This window comes from Mus caroli, unplaced genomic scaffold, assembly GCF_978045245.1.
Source record: "Mus caroli unplaced genomic scaffold, Mus_caroli_1 scaffold_8, whole genome shotgun sequence".
NCBI lineage: Eukaryota > Metazoa > Chordata > Mammalia > Rodentia > Muridae > Mus > Mus caroli.
In genome coordinates, this window is record NW_028227263.1 from 65866452 (window position 1) to 65891996 (window position 25545).

The window sequence follows — 25545 nt, forward strand, 5'->3', positions numbered from 1 at the left end:
TGAGCACCAGGGGCCGTTTCAGAGTGTCATTCACGGCAGTGGGCAGAGGTATTTATCCTTACCTGGAGAATAACCAGGATGGAGCTCAACGTCCAGTTGACATTTTCTACCACTTAATGTAACATGCCTGGTACCCGTCATGCAAAGCTGCAACACACAGCCCACTTCCCTATTTTCTGCACGCCTGGTTCTAAGAGAATCCTTGACACCAACTCATCAAGAGCCAACTGTGGGGCATCTACATGGGGCAAGGGCTGGACTAGAACTATGCTGCGGTGGGAAAGGAAAAGCACACTCCAGCTTGAGTACAGCCGGGCAGAGAGAGAACCTTTCCAAAACGCTGCTCTCAACAACCCAGTTTCTTGCACAGCAGTGTCATCACACACATGCCAAATACGTGTGTGTTCAAAGTCAATGTGTTGGAATCCTGCAGAGAGATGGGAGAGCCCAGATGGGATAAGGTGTGGCTTCAAGGAAAGGGGGCAGGAAGGCACTTAGCACTTAGTTTTATCTGAGGTTTTTTGTTTGTTTGTTTGTTTGTTTGTTTTTTGGTTTTTCTGAGACAGGGTTTCTCTGTGTAGTCCTGGCTGTCCTGGAACTCACCTTGTAGACCAGGCTGGCCTCGAACTCAGAAACTCGCCTGCCTCTGCCTCCCAGGTGCTGGGATTAAAGGTGTGTGCCACCACACCTGGCATTTATCTGAGTTTTTAAGGTAGGTACCTTATCCCAGCACTCAGAAAGAGGCAGGAGAATGTGCAGTTCTGGTCAGCCTGGGCTACACAGTAAGACCTTGCCTTAAAAATAAAAACTATTGTATGTGTTTTGATTTTGGGCATTAAGAACCAAACCCAGGGCTCCACACATTAACCACATGATCTGTTACTGGGCTCTATTCCTGGCCCCTGATCGCTACTTACCAGGTTAAAATTCCAGATCTCAAGATAGTTGAACTGTGACTGCTTACAGGAAGAGCAACCCGTGGAGAGGTGAGGACAGGACAAGATGACAGGAGGGACCAGCAATGAGACTGGGCTTTGGAGATTTCTTCTGATCTTCAGGAGTTATGAGATGACTTAAGTGGAAACCCAGGCCAACACACAGCAATTAGCTTCCAAACCAGCCCAGGAGTTTCACAGCTGCCTTAGGGACTAAGGCCTAGCCCAGGAGGGCATTTGGGCAGTTGACAGAGCGCCTCTCCTTTAACAGGGTTCACAGCAAGCTGTGGAGGAATGACTGGGCAAACTGTCCCCTGCAGTGAGCCCTTTCCCTCAGTAACCTTTCTCCCACAGCAGCTTCGAGCAGATGTTCAACTCAGTTGAGACATCAAGGTGTGAGCAGTAGAGAGAAACCCAAGGACAAGCAGGCCCTGGGGTGACAGCCTTTGTTCAGGTTACCAAAGGACTCTAGACCTAGGCTACAAGGGGCTGGGGTAGGGAATGTGGAAAACCAAAGGGAATTCATCTCTGTCTCAACTCCGCTCCTTCATTCACAATTTTATCAGAAGTGCAAAAGTGAAAGGTGCATATTTTGGACTGGAGAGTTGGCTCAGCAGTTAAGTGCACTGGCTGCTCTTCCAAAGGTCCTGAGTTCAATTCCCAGCAGCCACATGGTGGCTCACAACCATCTGTAATGGGATCCAATGCCCTCTTCTGGCACGCATGAAGACAGCTACAGTGTAGTCATATACATTAAATAAGAAAGAGAAAGAAAGAAAGAAAGAAAGAAAGAAAGAAAGAAAGAAAGAAAGAGGGCTGGTGAGATGGCTCAGTGGGTAAGAGCACCCGACTGCTCTTCCGAAGGTCCAGAGTTCAAATCCCAGCAACCACATGGTGGCTCACAACCATCTGTAACAAGATCTGGCGCCCTCTTCTGGAGTGTCTGAAGACATCTACAGTGTACTTACATATAATAATAAATAAATCTAAAAAAAAAAAGAAAGAAAGAAAGAAAGATGTGTATTTTACCTAAAGATCTGAAAAGGTCTACTTAGGGACATCCATGTAAAGGTCTCCCCGACCACGTGAGAGAGTGGGTTGAACAAGGCAGCTGCGCTATGGAGCTGGTTAGAGGGTAGCGATTACCCCTTTCCACCCCCTCTACCCCCTCCAGCCCCTCCCAGACCCAGTCAGGAAAGGGCCAGGAAAAATGATGGTTGTTAACTTGCAAGGACTAATCAGTTACAATTGTGCCAATCCTGCTAGCTAGAAAAAGATTTAAATCTAGCTAATGTACCACTTTTTACTATCCATTCCTTTCATCCCTGTGCTTCTTAGTGTCTTGTGCTTTGCTTTGGCTTTTGAAACTTAAACATTTTACATGGTGGGTAGAGAATGTGTACAGTGGTGCACACGCGGAGGTCGGAGGACAACATCTGGGAGCTGGCTTTCTTCTCTCACTATATGAGACCAAGGGATTGAGCTGAGGTTGTCTGCCTGAGCTCACAGAGATCCACTGGCTTCTACCTTCCACATGCTGGCATTAAAGGCATGCACCACCACAGCCTGGTCACCGTGTCCTTTCTTACAGCTTTAATAACAAATTGGAATGCCCAGTGTAAGAGGCTGAGACAGGAGATCTACAAATCTGAGGCCAGTCTGGGCTATACTCCTAGACTTTGCCTCATCTAAACAAAAGCAAAAATAAAAATTTAAAAGAAACTAGTACAATGTAGCTAAGTGCCCACAGGATGAGCAGGTGCTAATGATGAGCTTACCACACACCCCAGGTCTCCAGTCTGTCCCTAGAGTGAGGCTGCTTGCTTACCTCAGAGTTGTCACTGAGCAAGAGGACAGTAGGAGCATAGCTTTGTACCTTTCGCTCACACTAGAAGCTACTATGGCATTGGGAACCATAAGTGTAGAATTCCATAGAATTCCATGGAGAAGCCGTCTCACTATGACTTGACTCAACTGTATAGTAAAAGCAGATCTGTGCAGCACAAGTCTGCTTAGAACCAGGTCTGAGAAGCCCCCCAGGCTCTACCACACCATAAACTTAAGGCAGGTACAAGGTGGCACATCTGGGTATCGATGCTCAGTTGTTTCTGGATCTGGGTGCTGCTTAAGTGTGTGCAGCTTGTGGAACTAAGGCAAGGTGCACACTTGTATGTACTTATCTGTCATATCTCAGTAAGATCTTTAAAGCAAGGGGACTGTCTCAGGCTAAAGTTATAGAGTGGATTAACGTGTGAGAGGAGATGGCATGGTGGCATATAAAACTGCAGTGCCAGTACCTGGGAAGCAGAGGCAGAAGGCTTGCTTGGCACGGCATGTTCTGTCCCTTTGCTTAAGACCAGTGTGGGCTACACGGGAGACTTAATGTCAGCTGAGAAACTATTCTAGCTATGCTGCCTTTCTGACAGGAGCTCCGGGGTGCACCCAAGTCTCTGTTATCTGGCACCTAATAGGACTTTATAGTATCCTAACATTGAGCACAGCGATGACACTGCATCCTTTACTAAATAAACAAAGGGACAGAATCAGTGACGGACCTAACCACCCAGCTGGCTCCACAGTCTACCATCACTGCCAAGAACTTCCCTGCTGTCTCCATTAACTGAGTCTGACTCGAGATGATTCTCGGTGCTCTCTCATTCCTTAGCCAGATGTGCCATGCCAAGACAGGTGCCGAAAGCTGGCCTGGACTTACAGGTCACACTGGCCTCAAACTTGTGATCTTCATACCTCTGCCTCCCAAGTGCTGGGTTGACAAGCATGAGGCACCACACCTGGCTTGGGTAACAAGCATGATCGATGGCTCACAAACAGCAGTGATAAGAACCTAACCCAATAATATGTCAGTCTGTCTGTCTGTCCTCCCTTTCTTTCTGCTTTGGTTTTTCTAGATAAGGTTTTCCTATGTAGCCCTGGCTCTCCTGGAACTCACTTTGTAGACCAGTCTGGGCTCAAACTCAGAAATCCACCTCCCTAGTGCTAGGATTAGGTGTGTGCCACCAGGGCCCAGCCAATGCTATGTTCTTTGAAACGGCTAATTTTTCCTTCCTGAAAGTCTTAGGTTGTTTCCGGCCTGCCGTGGGAGGTGGATAGGATATGGAAGTGAGGGAAAGGTTTGCTAATAGTCGTGGTTGGGTTATTTTTTTCCCCTGGGTCTCACTATGTAACCCTGGCTATCCTAGAACTCACTATGTGAGTTCACTATGGTATTGAACTCATGGAGCTCTGCCTGCTCCAGGCTCCTGAGTGCTGACACTAAAGGCACACACCACTATACCTGGCCAAGTTCAAGTTTTTAATACACATTAGAGGATAAGACTCAGGAGCTGGCCATGGAAACCCAGGCGTGTATGTAATCCCAGCACTCAAGAGGCTGAGATAGGAGGTTTAGAAATAGGCTAGTCTGGGAGCTGGAGAGATGGCTCAGTGGTTAAGAGCCCTGACTGCTTTTCTGGAGGTCCTGAGTTCAAATCCCAGCAACCACATGGTGGCTCACAACTACCTGTAATGAGATCAGATGCCCTCTTCTGGTGTGTCTGAAGACAGTGACAGTGCACTCATATAAGGTATACATGTAAAGTAAATAAATAAATCCTTTTAAAAAATAGGCTAGTCTGAACTAGATAGCTCAACCCTATTTTTTTTAAAGTCGCAGTCAGGAAAAGAATGGGGCTCCACTTAGCAATAGTAAACTTCCTTTTTAAAAAGCCCCCTCCAGCCAGGCATGGCGGCGCACACCTTTAATCCCAGCACTTGGGAGGCAGAGGCAGGCAGATTTCTGAGTTCAAGTCCAGCCTGGTCTACAAAGTGAGTTCCAGGTCAGCCAGGTCTATACAGTGAAACCCTGTCTCAAAAAATCCAAAAAACCAAAAACCTGATACAAAAGCTAGCAAGATGGAGTCTGGCACGGGGAGAGAAGTCTGGGATGCTAGCAGCTGGGGACAGCATGACAGCAAAACAGTCAGGGCCACACAAATAATGTTCAGTATTTCTTGGAGGGTTCAACCTAGGCTGCAGCCCAAACTGTCTGTCATCACATGGAGAAGTATTTCCCCATTTCAAGAGAACAGGAGCACAGAGGAATTTAAAGGGAGTGGGGCAATCAAATCGTATAGTAATACATAGAAAATGTAATAGACAAGCCCCGACCTTGCACTCCTACACTTCTTTCTTGAACTGTACAGGACTCTAACAAGGTAACGGAGCCCTAGAAATAACGACAAACAGGGTATGGCTCTGGCAAAAACTCACAAAGAGTATTTAGGAAAAATGGTTCTTTTAAAGGGACAACACGGCGGGGGTGGGGGTGGGGGAGGTGGCGGCGGCGGGGGTAGGTGGTGGGTGGGGGCACTGTGGGAATTCTCCCTGCAGTCAGCTCAGCACTTCCTTCTCTTTTCTGCCACTTCAGTAAAGCTTCTCTTTCAGGTGCGTCCTCTGGTGTGTGATGAAGTTGGAGCTGTTGCTGAAGCCTTTGCCGCACTCGGGGCATCTGTAGGGCTTCTCTCCCGTGTGGATGCGCTGGTGTATGATGAGAACCGAGTTCCAGCTGAAGCCCTTCCCGCACTCGGGGCACCTGTAAGGCTTGTCTCCCAAGTGCGCGCGCTGGTGCATCACCAGAATGGAGCCCCGGCTGAAGCTCTTGCCACACATGAGGCACTTGTAGGGCTTCTCGCCGGTGTGCGTCCGCTGGTGCACCACGAGCTGCGAGCGCTGGCTGAAGCCCTTCCCACAGTCGCCGCATCGGTAGGGCTTCTCGCCCGTGTGCGTCCGCTGGTGCTTGATGAGGTTGGAGCTCCAGCTGAAGCTCTCGCCGCACGTGAGGCACTCGTAGGGCTTCTCGCCGGTGTGCGTGCCCTGGTGCGCGATCAGGCTGGAGCTCTGGCTGAAGCTCTTGCCGCACAGCCCGCACTTGTACGGCTTCTCCACCAGGTGGGTGCGCCGGTGAGTGGCCAGGTTGGAGCTGCGGCTGAAGCTCTTGCCGCACTCGCTGCACTGATAGGGCTTCTCCCCGGTGTGCGTTCTCCGGTGCGTGATGAGTGCGGAGCTCTGGCTGAACTTCTGGCCGCACTCGGTGCACTTGTATGGTTTCTCTCCTGTGTGGATTCTCTGGTGTCGGATCAGGTTGGAGTTGTAACTGAAGCTTTCGCCACATTCCTTGCACGCGTAGGGCTTTTCTCCGGTGTGAATTCCCTGGTGAGTATTAAGGCTGGACCGGTTGCCAAAGCTCTTGCCACACTCGGGGCACGAGTACGGCTTTTCCCCTGTGTGCGTGCGCTGATGGGCGATGAGGTTGGGGCTCCTGCTGAAACTCTTGCCGCACTCGGCACACTGGAAAGGCTTCTCGCCGGTGTGGATCCTCTGGTGCGTGATAAGGTTCGCACTCCGGCTAAAGCTCTTCCCGCAGTCCCTGCATTTGTAGGGCTTCTCTCCAGTGTGAGTCGTTTGGTGTCTGCTAAAGTTCGAGCCGTCACTAAAGCTCTTCCCACATTCATCACATTTGTAGTATTTCTCTCCTGTGTGAGTCCGCTCATGGGTGATGAGGTGGGATTTCCGGCTAAAAGTTTTCCCACACTGGGGACATTCATACGGCTTCTCACCCAGGTAGGTGCCCTGAAGGCCTATTAGCTGGCCAACTTCCCGTCCTTCGGATGGCAGGACCCTGAGGTCCTCACCCGGGGCATGTCCCTGGGCGCCTCCGGAGCCACAGTCTCTCTCAAAGTCACTGTCCCCATCAGACTGCTGACCACCTTCCCCTCCAGGGACGTTCAAGAACATCTCATGTGACTCCACACCCTCAAACATGTCTTCATTTGAGTTCTCCCCATTCTCACTCTGTATCTCAAACTCTGAAAGGAAGAAAAACAAAGATAAAGCATGGATGGAGGGTGCTTGCCACCAGGTCTGATAGCCTGAGAGAACTAGCTCCAGCAAGTTGTCCTCGGCTCTCCACACATCTCCACACATGTGCTCACGCTCTCTCTCTCTCTCTCTCTCTCTCTCTCTCTCTCTCTCTCACACACACACACACACACACACACACACACATCTTTAAATGAAAATGAAGAGGACTGGGCGATGGCTTAGTTAGTAATGTACTTCCTTGGCAGCACCAGGACCTGGCCTTGACTCCCAGAACCCACATAAAACCTAGCTGTGGAGGTGTGTGCTTGTAAAGTCAGTGCTGAGGAAGGAGAGACGGGCAGATCCCTAGGAGTTGCTGGCCATCCAGACTATCCCACGTGGCAAGCTCCAAGCCACTGAGGTCCTGTCTCAAAAAAAAAGAAAAGATGGATATTGGGCTGGATGGTTCAGTGGTTAAGAACACTGGCTGCTCTTTCGATGGTCTGTAGTTCAATCCCCAGCAATCCCATGGTGACTAGCAACTGTATCTCCAGTGCTGGAAACATGATACCTTCTTACACTTCTGTGGGTAAGACTTGTGTGGGGGGCACAGATGTTTATGGGATTTTCTTTTACATTTTCGATTCCCAGCACCCACACAGTGGCTCCTAACTTCGTGAAACTCAGATACCTATGCCGGCCTCTGTGGCACTAGGCACACACTTGGTACAGATATTCATACAGACAAAACAGCCATACACATAAAATAAATATGAAGCTTGATGAGGAACAACCACAAACCTGGACTACACTGTGCCCTGTGAAACTGTTTACTGAACCATGTGTTGCTTTAATGGCCCTACAGACACTACGTACACCCAAAGAAATACGTACTTTAGGAACTAATGACTGTCAGGAACATGAATGTTGCCAGGAAGCAGTCTACAATGCTGTTTATGCCACATGTTGCCTGCTATGAGCCTGCAGAGGGCGTTTTCTTCCTGACCTCAACACCAAGCAAACCCAACCTTGTGAGCCTCTTAGCCTCTGTTCCTGATATTCAGGGGTATATAGAAATGTGTCTATTTTTACTCTGCTGTGTGTATATCGCACTTGTGTGGCCTGAAGAGGGCATCAGTCCACTGGAGTTGAATTTACAGGTGGCCATGGGTACCCAACTTGAGTCCCCTGGGAAGAACAGAAAGTGCTCTTAACCACCTAGTCATTTCTGCAGCCCTTTCTGCCTTGCCTGATTAGAATCACAGAGGCAAGAGTTCAGAGCAAGAACATCGTGTGATGTGGAATCAAGAGGGCAAGCAAACTGGTGCAGTTCCTCCTTAGGCACCATTTGATCCCATTTCTCACTGGCCTACGTCTGTCCAATTAGGCTAGGCTGGCTGGCCAGCAAGCCCCGGGCTCCTTCCTCAGGGCTGGAATTGTATTTACATACACCGCGCCTGCCCTTCGTTGTTACTGTTGTTTTGTTTTCGTTTTTTTTTTTTGTTTTTCTGAGCAATCCTGACAGCATGATTTTGTACACTGTGTAAAGTTTACGCTTGTGTTATTCAAATGCTGGTTTTTCTACCCCACTACTTCATTTCAATCGGGACAGGGCAGCATTGAATGCTTATGTTGGAAAAACTCCTGCCTCCGGTTTGTATAAACAGTGCTCAGCATTTGTTCTCTGCCTTGTCAATAAACGCTGGCCAGCCAGTGCTGGGTGGAGGGAGATTCCTGATCCCAGCTAGAGGAGGAGAAAGGAAAAAGGAAGTAGAAGACCAAACACAGGAGGGGTCCATGAGGTACCAAGGGCTCTGCTGGAGCGAGAAAGCTCACAAGGGTTGTGGGGATTTCGGCAGGAAGACATCCAGACTACCTTATAGGAATAACTGCTCAATACTGTGCTTTTAAGTTGTACATAGGCCGGGCAGTGGTGGCACACGCCTTTAATCCCAGCACCTAGGAGGCAGGCAGACTTCTGAGTTCGAGGCCAGCCTGATCTACACAGTGAGTTCCAGGACAGCCAGGGCTACACAGAGAAACCCTGTCTTGAAAAACCAAAAAAAAAAAAAAAAAAAAAAAAAGGAAAGAAAGAAAGAAAGAGAAAGGAAAAAAAGAAAAAAAAAGTTGTAAATAGATCATAGTCTCTTGGTGTCATCATTGGGGAACTGGCTGGTTAATGATAAACTGTGCTGACATTATTTTCCTGCATATAAATATATGTGCATATAAATATATGTGTGTATGTATATATAGATACTTATATATTTACATTAATAATTAACGGAGCAGGATTTCTCTGTGTAGCCCTGGCTGTCCTGGAACTCACTCTGTAGACCAGGCTGTCCTGGAACTCGATGGAGACCAGTCTAGACCTGAACTCAGAGATTTATGTGCCTGTGTCTCTGGAGTGTTGGGATTAAGGGAGTATGCCCCAACATCTGGCCTCAATTTTAGTTTTTCTCAAAACTATCCAAAAACTGTCCACTCAGCAGTTGAACTGCTACACTTAAGAGCTAACAGTTATTAATTAATTTATTTATGTACAGATGGTTGTGAGCTTCACGTGGTGTGAGCCTTCATGTGGTTGTTGGGAATTGAATTTTAGGACCTCTGCTTGCTCCTGGTCAGTCCCACTCACTCTGGTTGGCCCTGCTTGCTCAGTCCCTGTTTGCTCCGGCCCGAAGATTTATTATTATAAATAGGTACACTGTAGCTGTCTTCAGACACACGAGAAGAGGGCATCAGGTGCCATTATGGGTGGTTGTGAGCCATCATGTGGTTGAAGAGCAGTCAGTGCTCTTACCCGCTGAGCCATCTCGCCAGCCCCCCCTTAACACATTCTTTAGGCTCAGGTGCGCAGCATGGTCCTATGACTCTCCTGAGGACCCGTGCATTCCAGCCTAGCTGTGGGCCCTCTCACTCCTGCAACAAAAAGCATTTCAGGACGAGTGAAGAAACTGATGTTAAAGATGAAGATAAACTCCAATTTGCTTTGGAATAGTCCCCTTATCTCCTGTTTCAGCTCCTAAGGTTTCAGTTGCCCTGAGTCAACTAAAGTGCAAAAAACAGTACATAAAAATTCCACAACTCACAGATTCTCATTTTTTTTTTTCTACATAGCCCTGGCTGTCCTGGAACTCACTATGTAGACCAGGGTGGCCTTGAACTCACAGAGGTCTGCCTGCCTCTGCCTCCCCAGTGTTGGAATAAAGGTATTTGCCATCACACCTGGCTAAATAAGTTTGCAGGGTAACATGTTGTTATAATTTTTCTACTGTAGCCTTTACTGTCTATCTCTTACTGTGTATAATTTATAAATTAAACATTATCATGGTTGTGAATGTATGTGGGAAGTGCTACATGGAGACTGTTTAGAGTGGAGTGTGTCTTAGATGTAGTCACCTGTAGTCAGGGATGGTTACTATAGTTTACTTATAGACAGAAGCTTGAGTTGGCTCAGTCCTGCCAATTGTCTGTGACACACAACTGTGTCTCAACACTGTGGTTCCAACCACTGAGCTAAAACAGTGATCGGGATACTGGTCTGATGCCCACACCAGGTCCTCTCCATCCTCACAGGAGCCTGTCCACCACTCAAAGCCATCCAGGCAAGGTGGAAGGAACCTACATGGGCTGCAGTGACCAGGAGCTATCGATGCTCTGCCTCAGTCCCAGCTGCTGGAAAACAGCAATGAATTCAGTTATCAGTTTCATGACTACTGTCCATTTTACAGTGTAGGGTGAGTTCTGCTTAAGAGCTCTATGTGGTATATATTCAAAGATTTGACTGAATGAATGTGCTTTTGATTTCAAGCTAAGACCTAAAGTTTTTTTTATCTTGTTATAGTTTTATAATTTTTAATTATGTATATTGTGTGGGAATGTGAGTGCAGGTACCCTGGAAGCCTGGAGGCTCAGGATTCTCTTGGAATTGGAGGCACAGACATTTGGGAGCCACCTGATAGCGGTGCTGAACCAAATTTAGGCCCTCTTAACAGCTGACCCACCTCTTCAAACATAAGAAATGGAGTTTTAACACAGTCTACCTGTCCAACAGTGCTACCTCTCATGCTAACAAAAATGAATATGAGGGCTGGAGAGATGGCTCAGCAGTTAGGAGGGCTGACTGCTCTTCTAGAGGTTCTGAGTTCAATTCCCAGCAACTACATGGTGGCTCGAAACCATCTGCAATGGGGATCCAATGCCCTATTCAGCGACAGTATACAATATACATTAAATAAATAAATAAATAAATAAATAAATAAATAAATAATGAATATGATCTGGCCAGGTAGCATAGTGGGGTAGAATGCTTACCTAGTATGCACAAAACTCTGGGTTTAATCTCTAGAGCCCTATCAACCTGGCATAGTGGCTCATGCCTGAAAGACCAGCATTCAAGAGGGAGGCAAAAGATCAGGAACCCAAGGTTATCCTTGGCTATAGACATAGTATTTCAAGACCTCAGCTACACACAGCCCTCTCCTTAAAGAAGGAAGAAGAACACTAAGATGACTCAGCAGGTAGAGGCCTTCTACCAAACCTGATGACCAATTTTGTTGCCCAGAACCCACCCACATAGTAGAAAGAGAAACAGCTCCCGAAAGCTTTCCACATGCGCACTATGGAATATGTGAAGTATGGTGAGTGAGAGTGAAGCTGTTATTCTTTGGCTCATCTGTGGGACAAGAACAGGTATGAATGTAACACCCCTGTTCCTCTCTAACCTAGGATAGACTTCTCATTCTTCAAGGTGCAGAAGAGCCACCCAGAGATCTAATTAAATGTGTATTTTGCTTCAGTGGGCCTGGAGTAAGATTGATAGTGTGTATTTCTCCTCAGCTTCCTGCTGATATTGTGTTCCAAGGACCATCCTTTCAGTAAAAAAGCTACATTGCCACACAGCTGCATTACAGAACTACCTATGGAGCCTCCAAAAAGCTTTGCATGGGGACTAGGGTGTCATTCAATAGAGCATATGCTTAGCATATGGAAATCAGTGGGTCCAGTCTCTAGCAAGCACCCTTGGCATGGACTCTAGGTCCCCAGGTAATTTCAACACCTGCCAAGTTTAAAAACCAGAGACCTGATGTAGTGGTTAGGAGACTAGAGCTTAAGCTAAGATCACCTACAAGGCTTGTAAGACCCTAAAGAGCTGACCCCACCCTTAAAGTTTCTCACCCATTGGCTCTGGAGTGGGATTCACATTTTTAACAATTCTGATGCTGCTGGTCCAGGGGGACAAACCCTGTAGTAATGGTTGAAGACTTTGCCTGGAACTCACCATGTAGCTCACTCTGACCTTGAATTCATGATCCTCCTGCCTCAACCTCAGCAGCACAGAGATTATAGGTGTGTGCTACCAGGTGTGACCATTATCAGGAATTTATCAATTTTGAGACTAATAACTCCCCTTTCCTTCCCTTTGATATCTACCATGATGATGGAATTCCATGAGGCCAATGTATCTATCAAGGAGGGTTAGCTCAAGCCAGGCCTGATGATATACGCCTTTAAGCCCAGTACTCAGGAGGCAGAAGCAGGTGAATCTCTTGAGTTCCAGGCCAGCTTGGTCTACAAAGCAAGTTCTAAGACAGCCAGGGCTGTTACACAAAGAAACCCTTTCTCAAGAAAACAAACAAAAAAAGAAAGAGAGAGGGTTCACTTCCACCCTGATGAGGCAACTTCACTGGCCTGGAGTTGCCTGGGGCATGGGTCAGTTCAGAGGCAAACTGTTCCCATTTTATACCAAGAATTATTGGAACTTAAATATTAGGGCCATGATAAATGACGTCTAACTTCAGGTATGAAACACATGGGATAGTTCAACTGCCAACTACTGGAATGGAAAATATTTGGACAATTTGGGAGAGGGCCAGGTGCTAGGATTTACTCAAGTGTGCCAGGCAAATGCACAGCCATTGAGCTTCCTCCCACTAAGGACCTCAACTTCTTATAGAGTTCAGGCTGGTCTCTAACTTACAACTGTCCTGCTCCACTTCCTGAATGCTAAGATTTCAGATGTGTGCCACTACACCCCATCACTAGAATTGGAGTTATACGCAGTTGTGAGTACCTGATGTGGACGCTGGGAACCAAGCCTAGGTCTTCAATAAAAGCAATTAAGTACTTTTAACCACTCTCTCCATCCAAAAGACAAATAATTTTTAAAAATTTATTTACATTTCAAGTGCATTGGTGTTTTGTATGTGTGTGTGTGAGTACATGTGAGGTGCATGTATGTCCATGTGAGAGTGTCAGATCCCCTGGAAATGGAATTACAGTTGTGAACTGCCATGTAGGTGCTGGAAACTAAACCTAGGTCCTCTGGGAGAACAGACAGTGCTCATAACTGCAAATATAGGACTTTTCTAGAAAACCTGAATCTCATTCCCCAAAGCATTTGTGGGGAAAAAAAAAAACCAGACAGACAACAAACAAACCCACAAGCATTCTGTTTTTAACCTCAGTAATAATCTGTAACCATTACAGAAGTTAGCTATTGCTTTGTATAAGTGGTTTTTTAACAGGTCTGTCATGGACTGAAAACACAGCCATCAAACAAGGACACTGGTCCATCTCATACAAACCCTAAGTCACTGAGAGGCTGTCTCCCAGGAGCAGTGATGTCATCCTGAGATGTTATTTTATAGGCATTTGCCCGCACGTGTACCACATGCTTGCCTGTTTCCCAGAAGGTTAAAAGAGGGCATCAGACCCCTTGGAACTGGAGCCACAGATGGTTCTAAGTTGTTGTCTGGGTGCTAGAAACCATACCTGGGCCCTCTGCATGGGCAGTAAGTATTCTTAGCTGCTGAGCCAACTCCTCCATCTTTTATTCTGAGCTTTGACTATTCAGCCTCCCAGTCTCATTCTCCATCGATCAGACCCAGCTCATCAGCTTGGGAGGTTTCCCTGTCCTCTGCACCAAAGGGAATTCTCTGTAACCCAGATTTTCAACTCCAACCTTGTCTTCAGAGACTACTGCAAAAATTCAGTCAGGAAATCCCAAGTAGAGGTCTCTCGACCTGCAGGTGCAAAACTGTCCTTCATTTATCCCAACAATACTCACTAAGTGCTCACTGTTAGAAGGAACTGAGAAAGGATAAGGAGGAGTGGATTAGGTCCCTGGCCTTTGGGACTTTTGTTAAGTTCCTAAAAGATACAAGAGTATTTATATAAACAGAAAAACAAGATTGAGTCATAAGACTAAGGCAGGAAGATGATGAGTTCAAGGTCAGCCTGGGCTTCAGACTGAGCTCAAGACAGCACTTGGGAGGCAGAGGCAGGCAGATTTCTGATTTCAAGGTCAGCCTGGTCTACAAAGTGAGTTCCAGGACAGCCAGGGCTATACAGAGAAACCCTGTCTCGAAAAAAAAAAAAAAAAAAAAAAAAAAAAAAACCAAACCAAACCAAACAAACAAAACCAAAAAACAAAAACAAACCAAACCAAAACAAAAAGACCAGCCTCGTCTAGACACAATAATGAGGCCTCATCTCAAAACAAAAAGCCAGGAAATAACAGAGAGAGAGAGGAGAGAAAGAGAGAGAGAGAGAGAGAGAGAGAGAGAGAAAGAGAGAGAGAGAGAGAGAGAGAGAGAGAGAGAGAGAGAAAGAGCGCAAGTGTCCCATGGGAGAAGGAGAGAAGGAGGGAGAAGCCTGTGGAGGCTGCAGGTGGACTGTTGTGGGCGATGTGGAGGAGTCTGATGACTGGCAAAGAGGCTACTGCAAAAATTCAGCCAGGAAATCCCAAAGCCTGATTCAGGGCTTGAAATGGAGCTAAAACACCTGCGGGCTCATGGACAAATAGAGATGGACTTTACACGTAGACTACGAGAGGGATGGTTTTACTTAGAGCCACAGAACACTACGTGCATACACCCAGAGGCGCCTCTCAGTCAAATATTACCCAATGACTAACCAGGCCTCAAAATGCCCTTTCCTGTGTAAACAAACCCTAAGACCTTTATCTTAACAACCAGAAGAGGCCGGCTAGTCTCAGGTCATCAATGTTTAAGAAGGAATGAAGGAAAATGTAGATTCCTGTGAGCAGCTATGAGGAAGAAGAGCACAATGTGTTATCAAACGGAGGCCAGCAGAGATCATCTTCGAGGCAGAAGTCACAGGGGAGCCTCCTGATCCCTCTAGGGAGAACCCACCACCAACTCAGATGACCAATGAGAAAGGAAGGCACTGCAAGGCTGTGGTGAGGGCTGTGGTCACCTCAGACACCCGCTGAGCCACAGCACTGACCTGGGACTGCCCTAAGGTAACAATCACCAAACACACCTCAGCCCAAGCCTCTGAGGTGACTTGGAAATCCTGAAGGTCGTCATAAACTCGCCTCAGCCATCGGAAGGCGAGGGAGATCTGAAACAGGATGGCAGAGTTTCTTTCCCTCCTTCTTCTTCTTCGTAGAAAGTATAAAATCAAGTCAAATGTGGTAGCATATCACACAGTCCCAGACTTCAGGGGGCTGAAACAGGGGGATTACCATAAGACCCAGGCCAATTTAGGATACAGTGTGTCTCAAAACAAACTGACTAAAGATGTAGTGAGGTTGGTACACTGCTTGTCAAAGAGGCAAGCAGCCCTGGGTTTGATGTCTCTGCACCACAAAAACTAGGAACGCCAGCACACATCGACAATCCCATCCGGTGAAGTGGGCCCATCAAAAGTTCAAGGTGGGGCTGTAAATGGCTTAGCAACTCGGTGCACTGGCTGCTTTCCCAGAGGACCAACGTTCGATTCCCAGCACCTACTTGTCAGCTCAGAGTGTGGTCCATAAATACAGTTCCGGGAGATCTGATGCCTTCTTCTGAGGGCACTAGGCACATACACAGTGCACATACATGCATGCAGGCAAAATACCCACGCACATAAAACTAAGTAAAAAAAATATTTTTAAGTTCAAGTTCATCCTTGACTATACCAGCTTTAGGCAAGCTGGGCTGAGACACACTCCCAATGTAAAGGTTAATTAAGTTACTGTAGGTGAGGCTCAGTGACACAGTACTTCCTCACATGACCCACTTCCTAGGCTTGATCTCAAGCACACCCCTAAGGAAGCTAGCTGTCAAAGTCAAAGAAAGTAAAATACTTCACTTCAAATAAAACATCCTGCCTATAAACTCAGGCTGAAGCAAACAGACCCGAGTTTGAATCCTGACTCTACCGAATGACAGCTGTGTGAAGCTGTTACGCTTCCTCTGTCCAGTGACCTCTGTCCCACTCATCCCACAAGATTCTTGGTGTGAGTGCCCTATAAGGGGCCCAGCGAGGGGCTAGTTTCAGTTAGTCCCCTAAGCCCAGACCTTTCTTCTGAGGACAGACTTCTCCGTATCTCTCAGTCCTTGGCTGCTGTCACACCTTCTGCCCTGAACTACCCCCTCCTCATGATCTCCCTCTCCAATCGACTAAGTCCTCCAGAGTGGACAGTGCAGAGTGGCTCTGCCCTAATCCCTGCTGGGATCTTCTCCTTCCAGCACTCGCTAGGAATCATCAGGACCCCTCCTGCGACGACATGCTTAAGGATACGAGTCTTGGTTTTGCCTCATACCGGCTGCGTGATCTTAGAGTGGGTCACTCTTCCTCTAAGGACAATAGTCCACTCATCTTCCGGCAGACTGAGGGCTTGGTGAAAGCACTCCCGAGATGCTGTAGTTTCTCACACGTCCCATCGTCCCACAGCCAGGCTCTTGTCCCTGCACACACCATGGCCAGGCTGCTTCCTGACTGCTCCCCAACCTCTAGCCTCTCTCCCCAAATCAAACCTACATCCTGTTGCCAAGCTCAGCTTCCTCTCCTGCCCCACAGGCCCTAGATCAAGAGCCTGCTGAGGCTAATGGCGTTTCATTTAAACCTCCATCCTCCCTCCCCACAAACTCCCACCACTTCCTGAAAATACAAGCCTGCCTCACCAGCTCTGAATCTGAAGAAACCTTCTTCCTGCGCTGCTCCCCCACTTCAGAGCCTTGGCTACCTACAGCTCCTCTCAGCAGTCACAGCTGTGTCCTCGCCCTGTGACTTTCCAATTTCTACTTCAGTCTGCAACCTCCTACTCATGGTCCATGTCTTCTACGAAGCCTTCTCTGATCTGGCCTGTCCTCTCTACATGCCCTTCAGTATTCCTGAAGTACTTCATCAACACAAAGCAGCCACATCTTAGGGTCCTGAAGTTATCCTAGGGGAAAGGAAGAACTGAAGTAGATACTTGCCTCGGTTCTAAGTGCTAGGATAATAGGTGTGCCCTTCCAAGCCTGGCCAATTACTCTTTAAAGGATATAAGATGACATCATATCACAGAAAGCCCAGACACTTTACTTATTGTTTATCATGGTTTCATAAAATGACCACTTTGAAAAGAGTGGCATGCTTTTATTCTAATTGCTCGAACTATTTGAATGATTACAACCAACTGAAGGAACCAAAGGGTGGGTTATGGAGGTCTTTTTTGTTCTCATACCTGCAAACCAACAGAAAATTTCTGTTTCCCTTAAGGGAAGAATGTCTTATTCTTGAGGCAGAGGCAGGCAGGCAGATCTCTGTGGGTTTGAAGTCAGCCTGGTCTACACAGTGAGTTTAGGCCAACCAGAGCTACATAATGAGACATGATCAAGAAGACAGAAGACAGAAGAACAAGAAGAAGAAGGAGCAGAGGAGGGGAAGGAGGAAGAGGAGGAAGAAGAGTAGGGGGAGGAAGAGGAAGGGGAGGAGGAAGAAACACTTTTTCTCTATAGCAAGAAAAATTAAAAATCACAAACACAAAGATAGCTTCCGATAACCCCCTGTGCAGGCTAGGCAGGCATTTTATTTACCATTGAACTTCATCTCTCATCTCAGGAAACTTTCCAACCCCTGGAATAAACAAGTGAAAGCTGTGTTTCATACGCAAACGGAGCTCCAAGAATAGCCCTCCAAGTCCTCAGACTGAAATTCTGGAGCTACCACTGCACATTGGTGAGGGCATTAAAAGAGCTAGGATCTTGCTGAGTGCCGCAGGGACCATAAGAGAAACAAGCGCCATCTCCTAGTCTGTTCAAAGACCATTCTCTGTACACACACAGGCACACACACCACCACCACCACCAAAACCCCGATACTACTCCAACCTCCGAAGGCTCCCACCCTCTCCCTCTGTGGTTCTGTCTTACCACTGTGCCGAAAAGTCTGGGTCAGGTCTTCCACCAGGGCGACTGCCTCCTCACTGCTCTCAGGCCGATGTTCTTGCAGCCAGGCCTGAATTTCTCTTGGCAGCACAGTTAGCATCTGCTCCTTAGTGTGCACCTCTGGCCTCAGCCAACGCCGACAGAGCTCCCGAAATCGGACAAGAGCACCCCGGGGTCCCTCGGCTTCATCCTCCTCCTGGGGGCTGCCTTTTCCAGCACTCTGGGGAAAGGGCTCAGACTCAGGGCCATCCTCCTGCAGCACTGCTTCCTGCACCCACGCCTCATCCTCCAGGATCATAGTGGTAACTTCTGCCTGTTCATCTTCTTCTTGAGGTACCTGAACCAAAGGGCTGAGGGGAGTGCTCACTGCTGGCACTTCGGCTGCCATTGTCCAACTTCCTGGATGGTCACGAAGGCTTCAAGCCTAACACCTGTCTCCAGTCAGGCTCTCTGAGAAGGCCGTCTTTCCTCCAATCTCAACAAGAAACACTGATGAGAAACAAGGCAGAGAACCAGAATCACTAAGGAAACTGCTACAGCCATCTCATAGCAGCCTCTGCATATTTAAAACCAACAGAGGCTTGTTGCCTTACTCCTAAAAGCAGTGACTCTCTATGGCAAAAGAAATATCACAGCCAGGCTTGGTGGCACACACCTTTAATCCCAGCACTCGGGAGGCAGAGGCAGGCGGATTTCTGAGTTCGAAGCCAGCCTGGTCTACAAAGTGAGTTCCAGGACAGCCAGGGCTATACAGAGAAACCCTGTCTTGAACCCCCTCCCCCCCCCCCAAAAAAAGAAATATCACACACACACACACACACACAACATTGGTCTGATATCACTATTTATTCAAATGTTAAATACTGGCCCCCAAGATCTGGTTGCCGGCAACTAGAAAATCTCATATACACCAAATGATGCTCTGTAAACCTTGCCCCCACCCCACTACCCCCGCAAACTTACCCCAGCCAATAGAGATGACTGGGCAGAAGCCAGGGGGTGGAGCAAAGGTTCCCAGGCTTGGGATCTGAGGTAGAGACCATGAAGAGAGAAAAAGAAAGAAGGAAGTGGCCATGGGGGAGGTGGTTCATGAGCCCATGGCTATAGGGGCTGGCTTGATGGAGTAGAAGCGGCCCAGGCAGAGCATGGCAAGTGATACCTTGGGAGGTAGACAAGATAGTCCAACTTTAATGCTTTTAAGCTTATTATGAATCTACAGGTTTCTGTGTCTTTTATCTGGGAACAATATGGTCTGAAGAGGGGTAGAAACCCCTAGTAGATATTTAAAGACAACAAGGGGGTATAGCAACCCCATAATAATACTAATAATAATATTAATACTAACTACCACACGCATACACAGCATTGCTCTTTTCAGAAGACCAAAGGAAGAGTAGTGGGATGTAGTGATCTGGGCTGAGAGAAACAGAACTGACATATCCTACCCTAAGTCAGTTCAGACTCCCTTCAGAGACTGTGACCTAACAAAGAGGTTAGTCATTCAACCTCAGTGACCACTTAATGAATAGATAACACTCATCCTCATCATACGGAGCATCTTAATGATTACTAATGGATTGTATGTCAAGGTGCTCCCAGTTTCACTAGAAGTCATTAGTGCTATATTTCAAAGGAGGTTATCCTCAGGTAATCTCCCAGATCCCAGAGTCCGGGACTACTCAAGGCCCCTATATAAAATGGTGTACCGAATACCTTCAATCATCTCTAGACAACATCTACTTAAGTGTAAATAATATGTAAACAGTTGGTATGCTGTACTGTTTGGGAATAATAACGAGAACGTTCCTACATGTTCAGTACAGACATTTCTGTTTATTTTTGCTTCTGAAGCAAGATCTCATTATGTAGCCCACGCTGCCTCGAACTCCTGGCCTGCCTGTCCTGCTTCCTGAGTGCTGAGATTACTGCCTGCCCAATTCCTTTTTAAATGAACACACATGGGGATCATTGCGGGCGGGGGTGGGGGGAAGGGACACACACCTAGATCTGAGTAGTAGCTCTACAAAATATTCAAAGCAGTGGAATTAAAAACTATTTAAGTATTATGAAAGCAATGCATATTTATTTTTTAAAAAATCAAATAACATGCCCTCCCCCATGAAAATAGCAAAAGTTAGAACAGCAACAACAGAAAGAAAACTGAAGCTCCCAATGTCATTTTGTCCAAATGACTACGTGAAACACAAATACATCGTAATTCTTCCGGAACACTGAACCTAGACAGCTTATTCGCTAAGCCTGGCTCCGACACGCCCCCTCAGAACCTCAGTTTCCCCATCTGGTCAAGGAGGAGGCTCGGCGGGATGTCGTCGAGCATCCCTTCCCAGTGTAAAGCCTGCGCTCCTAGGCTGCGCGTACCCAGCGCTCTGGCGTGAGCGGAACCCCGCGGGCTCCGAGGAACCGGGACTCAGAGCTGCGCGTCCAGCCCGTCGGGCGCGGACACCGACGCCCCTCCCCCAAACTGCCCTGAGCTGGCTCCAGGCCCGTTACTCGCTGTCTCTCTGGCTGTTCCCCGCGGGACGCGCGGCTCCAGACCTGCCTCTCCCGCTCGCCTCTCCAGGGACCAGATCCTGTTCCCGCTATCTCTCTGAGCGCAAAAGGACCCCACGGTCTGGCCCGGCCCGGCCCGGCCCCTCTGGATTCACCTCAGCTCAAGCCCAAGGGGCACAGAGAACAATGGACGGGAGAGGCCCGCCCATGGCCACTCTCATTGGCTCTCCACAACAGTTCCTGAAATTCTGCTCCACTATTGGTGAAAACTGCGTCCAGATGGGCGTTGGGAGGGAAGTTCCACCCGAAGCATTGCGGGAAATGTAGTTTACCCAGAGACGGAGGGGGGCGGTTCTGTACCTGAGCGAACAGAGGGTTTGATAGCCGTAGGTAATGCCTCCGGATCAGAGGCAGAGGACGACCCAGGACTAGCTGTCTGTCTTCTAGTACTGTCCAAAGCTTTCACCTAAGACAGATAGTGTCAATTCTCTAAAGCTTGCGTGTGTTTATCTATAAAAAAAAATAAAAGCTGGGTGAATTTATCAGTCTTTTTCAGCTGAGAATTGAGTGGCAAATGATATCGTTGGGCCCTCGAGCGCCAAAAGCTGACTCTAAGCAGAAAAGAAATCTGCGCAAGCAAAGTTCCTCGTGGCCCAAGTTCGCACCTCTCCCGGGGATTTGCAGCTACGCACACGCACTCGCACTCCGGGGTTGCACTTCCCTTTGTTTTCACACGTGGTATTCTTGCGTCTTCACGAAAGCCCCGCCCTTTCTGCTTTGTAAGTCCTATTCTATAGCCGGCTCCTTGGAACCTGCCTTACAGTTAGGCAGGAGGTTAGCTCTGGGAGGGAATGACCACCCAGGCACCCTAAAACAGGACACAAAGAACAATAGTGGTCTCTCCAGATGGGTCATCTCAAGGTCCCCAAAACAGGATGTAAAGAACAGCAATAGATGGTAGTGGTCTACTAACTAGTTGGCTCAACTTCAACTGGCTTCAGGGTATCTCTGGATAAGAGTATGCGTGGATGTGCCTGCTACCCTTTCACCAAGTGAACTTTTCAGCTTTGAGGGCACTTAAGTCCCAAGACTGGGTGAAATGAACTTCCAAGAAAAGTGTGCCACTTTGTTTTAGTGCCCGCCTTAATGGAGAGACAGGGAGAGGATAACAGATAAAGGATAAATCTAAACCCACTTCTGTCCCCCGACACAGCCATTCCTACCCTGTACGGATTGCTCTCTTCCCAAAGAGCATACAAACCTTTACTCCCTTACTGGCTCTAGTTAAAACCTTGACTTGGGGGCTGGAGAGGTGGTTCAGTGGTTAAGGGCACTTGCTGCTCTTGCAGAGGACCGCGACACCCACATTACAGCTCACAACAGTTTGTAGGCCTGGTTCCACGGGATCAAAACTATCTTCTGAGTACCCTAGACACCAGACCTGCACGTGGTACACATACATATATGCAGGCAATCTCTGGGTTCAAGGACTGCCAGTTCCACAGGGTAAGTTCCAGGACAGCCAGGGCTGCACAGAGAAAACACATCTCTAAAAACCAAAAAATAGATAAATACCTACGGAAATAGAAAAAGAAAACTCTTGACTGTGTCACCCGCCTCTCATCTGAAACTTCCCCTCTCAGGACCACAAGGGACAAGACTCTTGCTGGTGTAGAGGCCAAAGGTCAGTGTAGCCCTTTCTGTAACACTAGCATCGCCTACCTGGGTCACCCCTCCCCCTAACAGCACAAAGGTTCCATTGAAGTATTTAAGCTATCATAAGCTAGCTTGTTCTTGTCTTCACTGGGTAGATGGTGGGAGTTAGGAATGTGGCTACCACCTTGGTGTTTTGATGGTCCCCTTGCCATCACAGCAGCACCTTGGTTACTGCTACAAAAGAAATGGCTGCCTCCATATTAAATAAAAACAAGAGAGTAACTACCTGGATACCCAGGTAGGAAATCTAAGGAAGAAGTGATAAACAATATCCTCCGTGGTCTACGATAAAATGCACCTTTTACCCACTGAGCCATCTCGCTGGCCCAGGAACTATTGTTTTCTCATTTTGTCGTTTGCTTTCTGGTAGTCTATCAGATGAAAGAATTTGAAGGTTGGAGAGATAGTTTACTGGTAAATAGCACTTCCTGCTCATTCAAAGGATCCGAGCTCAGATCCCAGCACCCATATGGATGCCTTACAACTCCCTGTAACTCTAGCTCTGGGGATGGGGGGGGGGGGGAGGGGGGATCTGACACCCTCTTCTGTTCTCATTAGGCATACAGAGAATCACAGAATACTTGTGCGTATGTATACACACATGCTCACGCACACTTTCCCGTGTGTGCACACACACAAACATACACACAGCAAAATAAATTCATTTCTTCTGACTTAAAATAATATTTGGCTTTTAAAAAATTATTTTATTTTATTTTATTTTATTTGCACTGGTTTGAGGGTGTAGGATCTCCTGACTGAAGTTATAGAAGTTGTGAACTACCATGTGGGTGCCAGAGATTGAATCAGGGTCCTCTGAAAGAGCAGCCAATGCTCTTAAACACCGAGCCATCTCTTCAGCCCCATATCTGGCTTTTTTTAAAAAAGGGTTTATTTTATTTTTTAGTTTTTTTAAAAAAGCTTTATTGGGCTGGAGATATGGCTCAGCGGTTAAGAGCACCAACTGCTCTTCTGAAGGTCCTGAGTTCAAATCCCAGCAACCACATGGTGGCTCACAACTACCCATAATGAGATCTGATGCCCTCTTCTGGTGTGTCTGAAGACAGCTACAGTGTACTTATGAATAATAATAAATAAATCATTCATAAGTACATTATAGCTGTCTTCAGACACACCAGAAGAGGGCATCAGATCCCATTAAAGATGGTTGTAAGCCACCATATGGTTGCTGGGACTTGAACTCAGGACCCCTGGAAGAGCAGTCAGTGCTCTTAACTGCTGAGCTCTCTCTCCATCACGGTTTATTTTATTTATTTTATTTTTTATTTTATTTATTTTTTTTTTATTTTATTTTTTTGGTTTTTCAAGACAGGGTTTCTCTGTATAGCCCTGGCTGTCCTGGAACTTACTTTGTAGACCAGGCTGGCCTCGAACTCAGAAATCTGCCTGCCTCTGCTTCCCGAGTGCTGGGATTAAAGGCGTGCGCCACCACGCCCGGCTATTTTATTTTTAATTATGTGTTTCTGTGTGGGTATTTGCATTTGAGTTTGGGTGCCCACAGAGGCCAGAGGTATTGGGTCCTCTGGAACTGGAATTAGAGAAGGTTATTAACTGCCCAACGTGAGTGCTAAGAGTCAAACTTTGCTCCTCTCAAGAGTAAGTGTGTGCTCTTCATCACTGAGCCACCTCCCAGCCCCACATCTGAATTTTTATCCAGTCAATTTCATTCATCCTGTGTTTTTATAGATTCTGAGTTGGACTTCCACACCACCCCAAAAACCATTTGTTTTCTGCTTTATAAAAAGAAAGAAAGAAAGAAAGAAAGAAAGAAAGAAAGAAAGAGAGAAAGAGAGAAAGAAACAAAGAAAGAAAGAAAGAAAGAAAGAAAGAAAGAAAGAAAGAAAGAAAGAAAAGAAAGAAAGAAAGAAAGAAAGGCCAGGGATATGTTTGGTAGTGGTGTGGGATGATGAGGTGGAGGGGGTGCCTCTGTGGGCCCATGCTCAGGCATCCCTTCCCCCTGAGGGACCAGCCACAGGACGAGGTATAGTATAAACTAGAGTTCATTTAGGGCATGGGGAGGGGAGTTGAGAGGGTAATAGAGGCAGAAAAAGGCAGAGAGAGAGAGAGAGAGAGAGAGAGAGAGAGGGAGAGAGAGAGAGAAGTAGAGGCTGGCCATTAACCCGTGGAGAGATGGGGGGAGGGAAATGGGGAGAGAAGGGGCAGAAAGGGAGGAGAGTTAGAGAGTAAAAGAGTAAGAGAAGACAGCAGCAGCCCCTTCTATAGTGAGTCAGGCATACCCAGCTGTTGCCAGGTAACCGTGGTGTGGAGCCTAGAAGAAACTAACAGTTTGAATGCGCCATTTCTTCACTAATTAACCTCATTTATCAAAGCACAAAAGAAGGGCTGGAGAGGAGATTTCAAAGTTAAGAGTACTAGTCTGTAACTCAGGGCATCCGAGCACATTTTGAACTCAGCGGGTACCAGGCACACACACAGTGCTCTCACATGCATGCAAGCAAAATAATCATACACATAAAATAATAAAAATAAATCTTAAAAGCCGGGCGTGGTGACACACGCCTTTAATCCCAGCACTTGGGAGGCAGAGGCAGGCGGATTTCTGAGTTCGAGGCCAGCCTGGTCCACAAAGTGAGTTCCAGGACAGCCAGGGCTACACAGAGAAACCCTGTCTCGAAAAACAAAAAATAAATAAATAAATAAATAAATAAATAAATAAATAAATAAATAAATAAATAAATAAATAAATAAATCTTTAAAAAGGAGATACTTAACCAAAAAAGATGCTCACGGAGTATAAGAGTGAACCTTAGCACCAATAGCTGCTCACTGATTAATTCGGTAGTCCTAAAATGACCACATGCGAACAGTGCCACCTCCTGGCCAGCCTAGGAACTCTATGCTAAGTTGCTGGATGTAATTGCCAGCTGCCGCCACTGCTCCTGCAATCAGTATGCCTGGAGAGGAGAGCTAAAAGAACATTGTCTCAGCGAAAGCCTTTAATCCCAGATTAAGAGGCAGGCAGATTTCTGAGTTCGAGGCCAGCCTGATCTTCAGAGTGAGTTCCAGGACAGCCAGGGCTATACAGAGAAACCCCAAAGAATATTGCCAGTGGTGGTTCAGGGAGTGACCTTATATCAACAGAGAAATGTCCCTTTGTGCGCCCATCCTCACAACCAGTGGAAATTTCCACAAGGGAAGGATTTGATGGGTCAGTGGGGTGCACCTCTGGAACTTTCCAGAAGTCCAAAAATCCTTTTATTTTTTTTTTCTTTCCCATCCCAAACCAACTGCTGACCGTAAGAACTGGAATTAGTTCGTCACAGAGGTGCCCTACAGCCAGTCTTCACAATTCTGTGACTCAAGCTCAGGGG

General features: G+C 47.1%; 1 protein-coding gene across 6 annotated transcripts; it reads right to left on the bottom strand.

Moving 5' to 3' along the window:
* Positions 1 to 5280: 5280 nt before the first annotated feature.
* Positions 5281 to 21126, bottom strand: Zscan2 (zinc finger and SCAN domain containing 2). Of its 6 annotated transcripts, none has more exons than XM_085841602.1 (4): positions 20522 to 20625; positions 18333 to 18454; positions 17951 to 18185; positions 5281 to 6799 (listed from the first exon to the last, which is right to left on the bottom strand). In XM_085841602.1, the coding sequence occupies exons 2-4, from the start codon at positions 18351 to 18353 to the stop codon at positions 5358 to 5360; spliced, it is 1698 nt and encodes a 565-aa protein (XP_085697728.1). In that variant the 5' UTR covers positions 18354 to 18454; positions 20522 to 20625; the 3' UTR covers positions 5281 to 5357. The 6 variants fall into 6 exon arrangements, with proteins under 6 accessions (XP_085697728.1, XP_029336078.1, XP_085697727.1 ...); XM_029480218.2 differs by adding an exon at positions 18929 to 18992 and having other exon boundaries at positions 17951 to 18454; XM_085841601.1 differs by lacking the exon at positions 20522 to 20625 and adding an exon at positions 18929 to 19436 and having other exon boundaries at positions 18303 to 18454.
* Between the last annotated feature and the right edge of the window lie 4419 nt (positions 21127 to 25545).

Bases quoted from the DNA above. Each gene is read 5' to 3' on its own strand.
- Zscan2 (XM_021167751.2), bottom strand. From the start codon at position 18,353: ATGGCAGCCGAAGTGCCAGCAGTGAGCACTCCCCTCAGCCCTTTGGTT. The intron at 6,800-17,950 runs GTAAGACAGAAC...TCTTCCTTTCAG, and splicing joins CCAGACTTTTCGGCACAGTG to AGTTTGAGATACAGAGTGAG.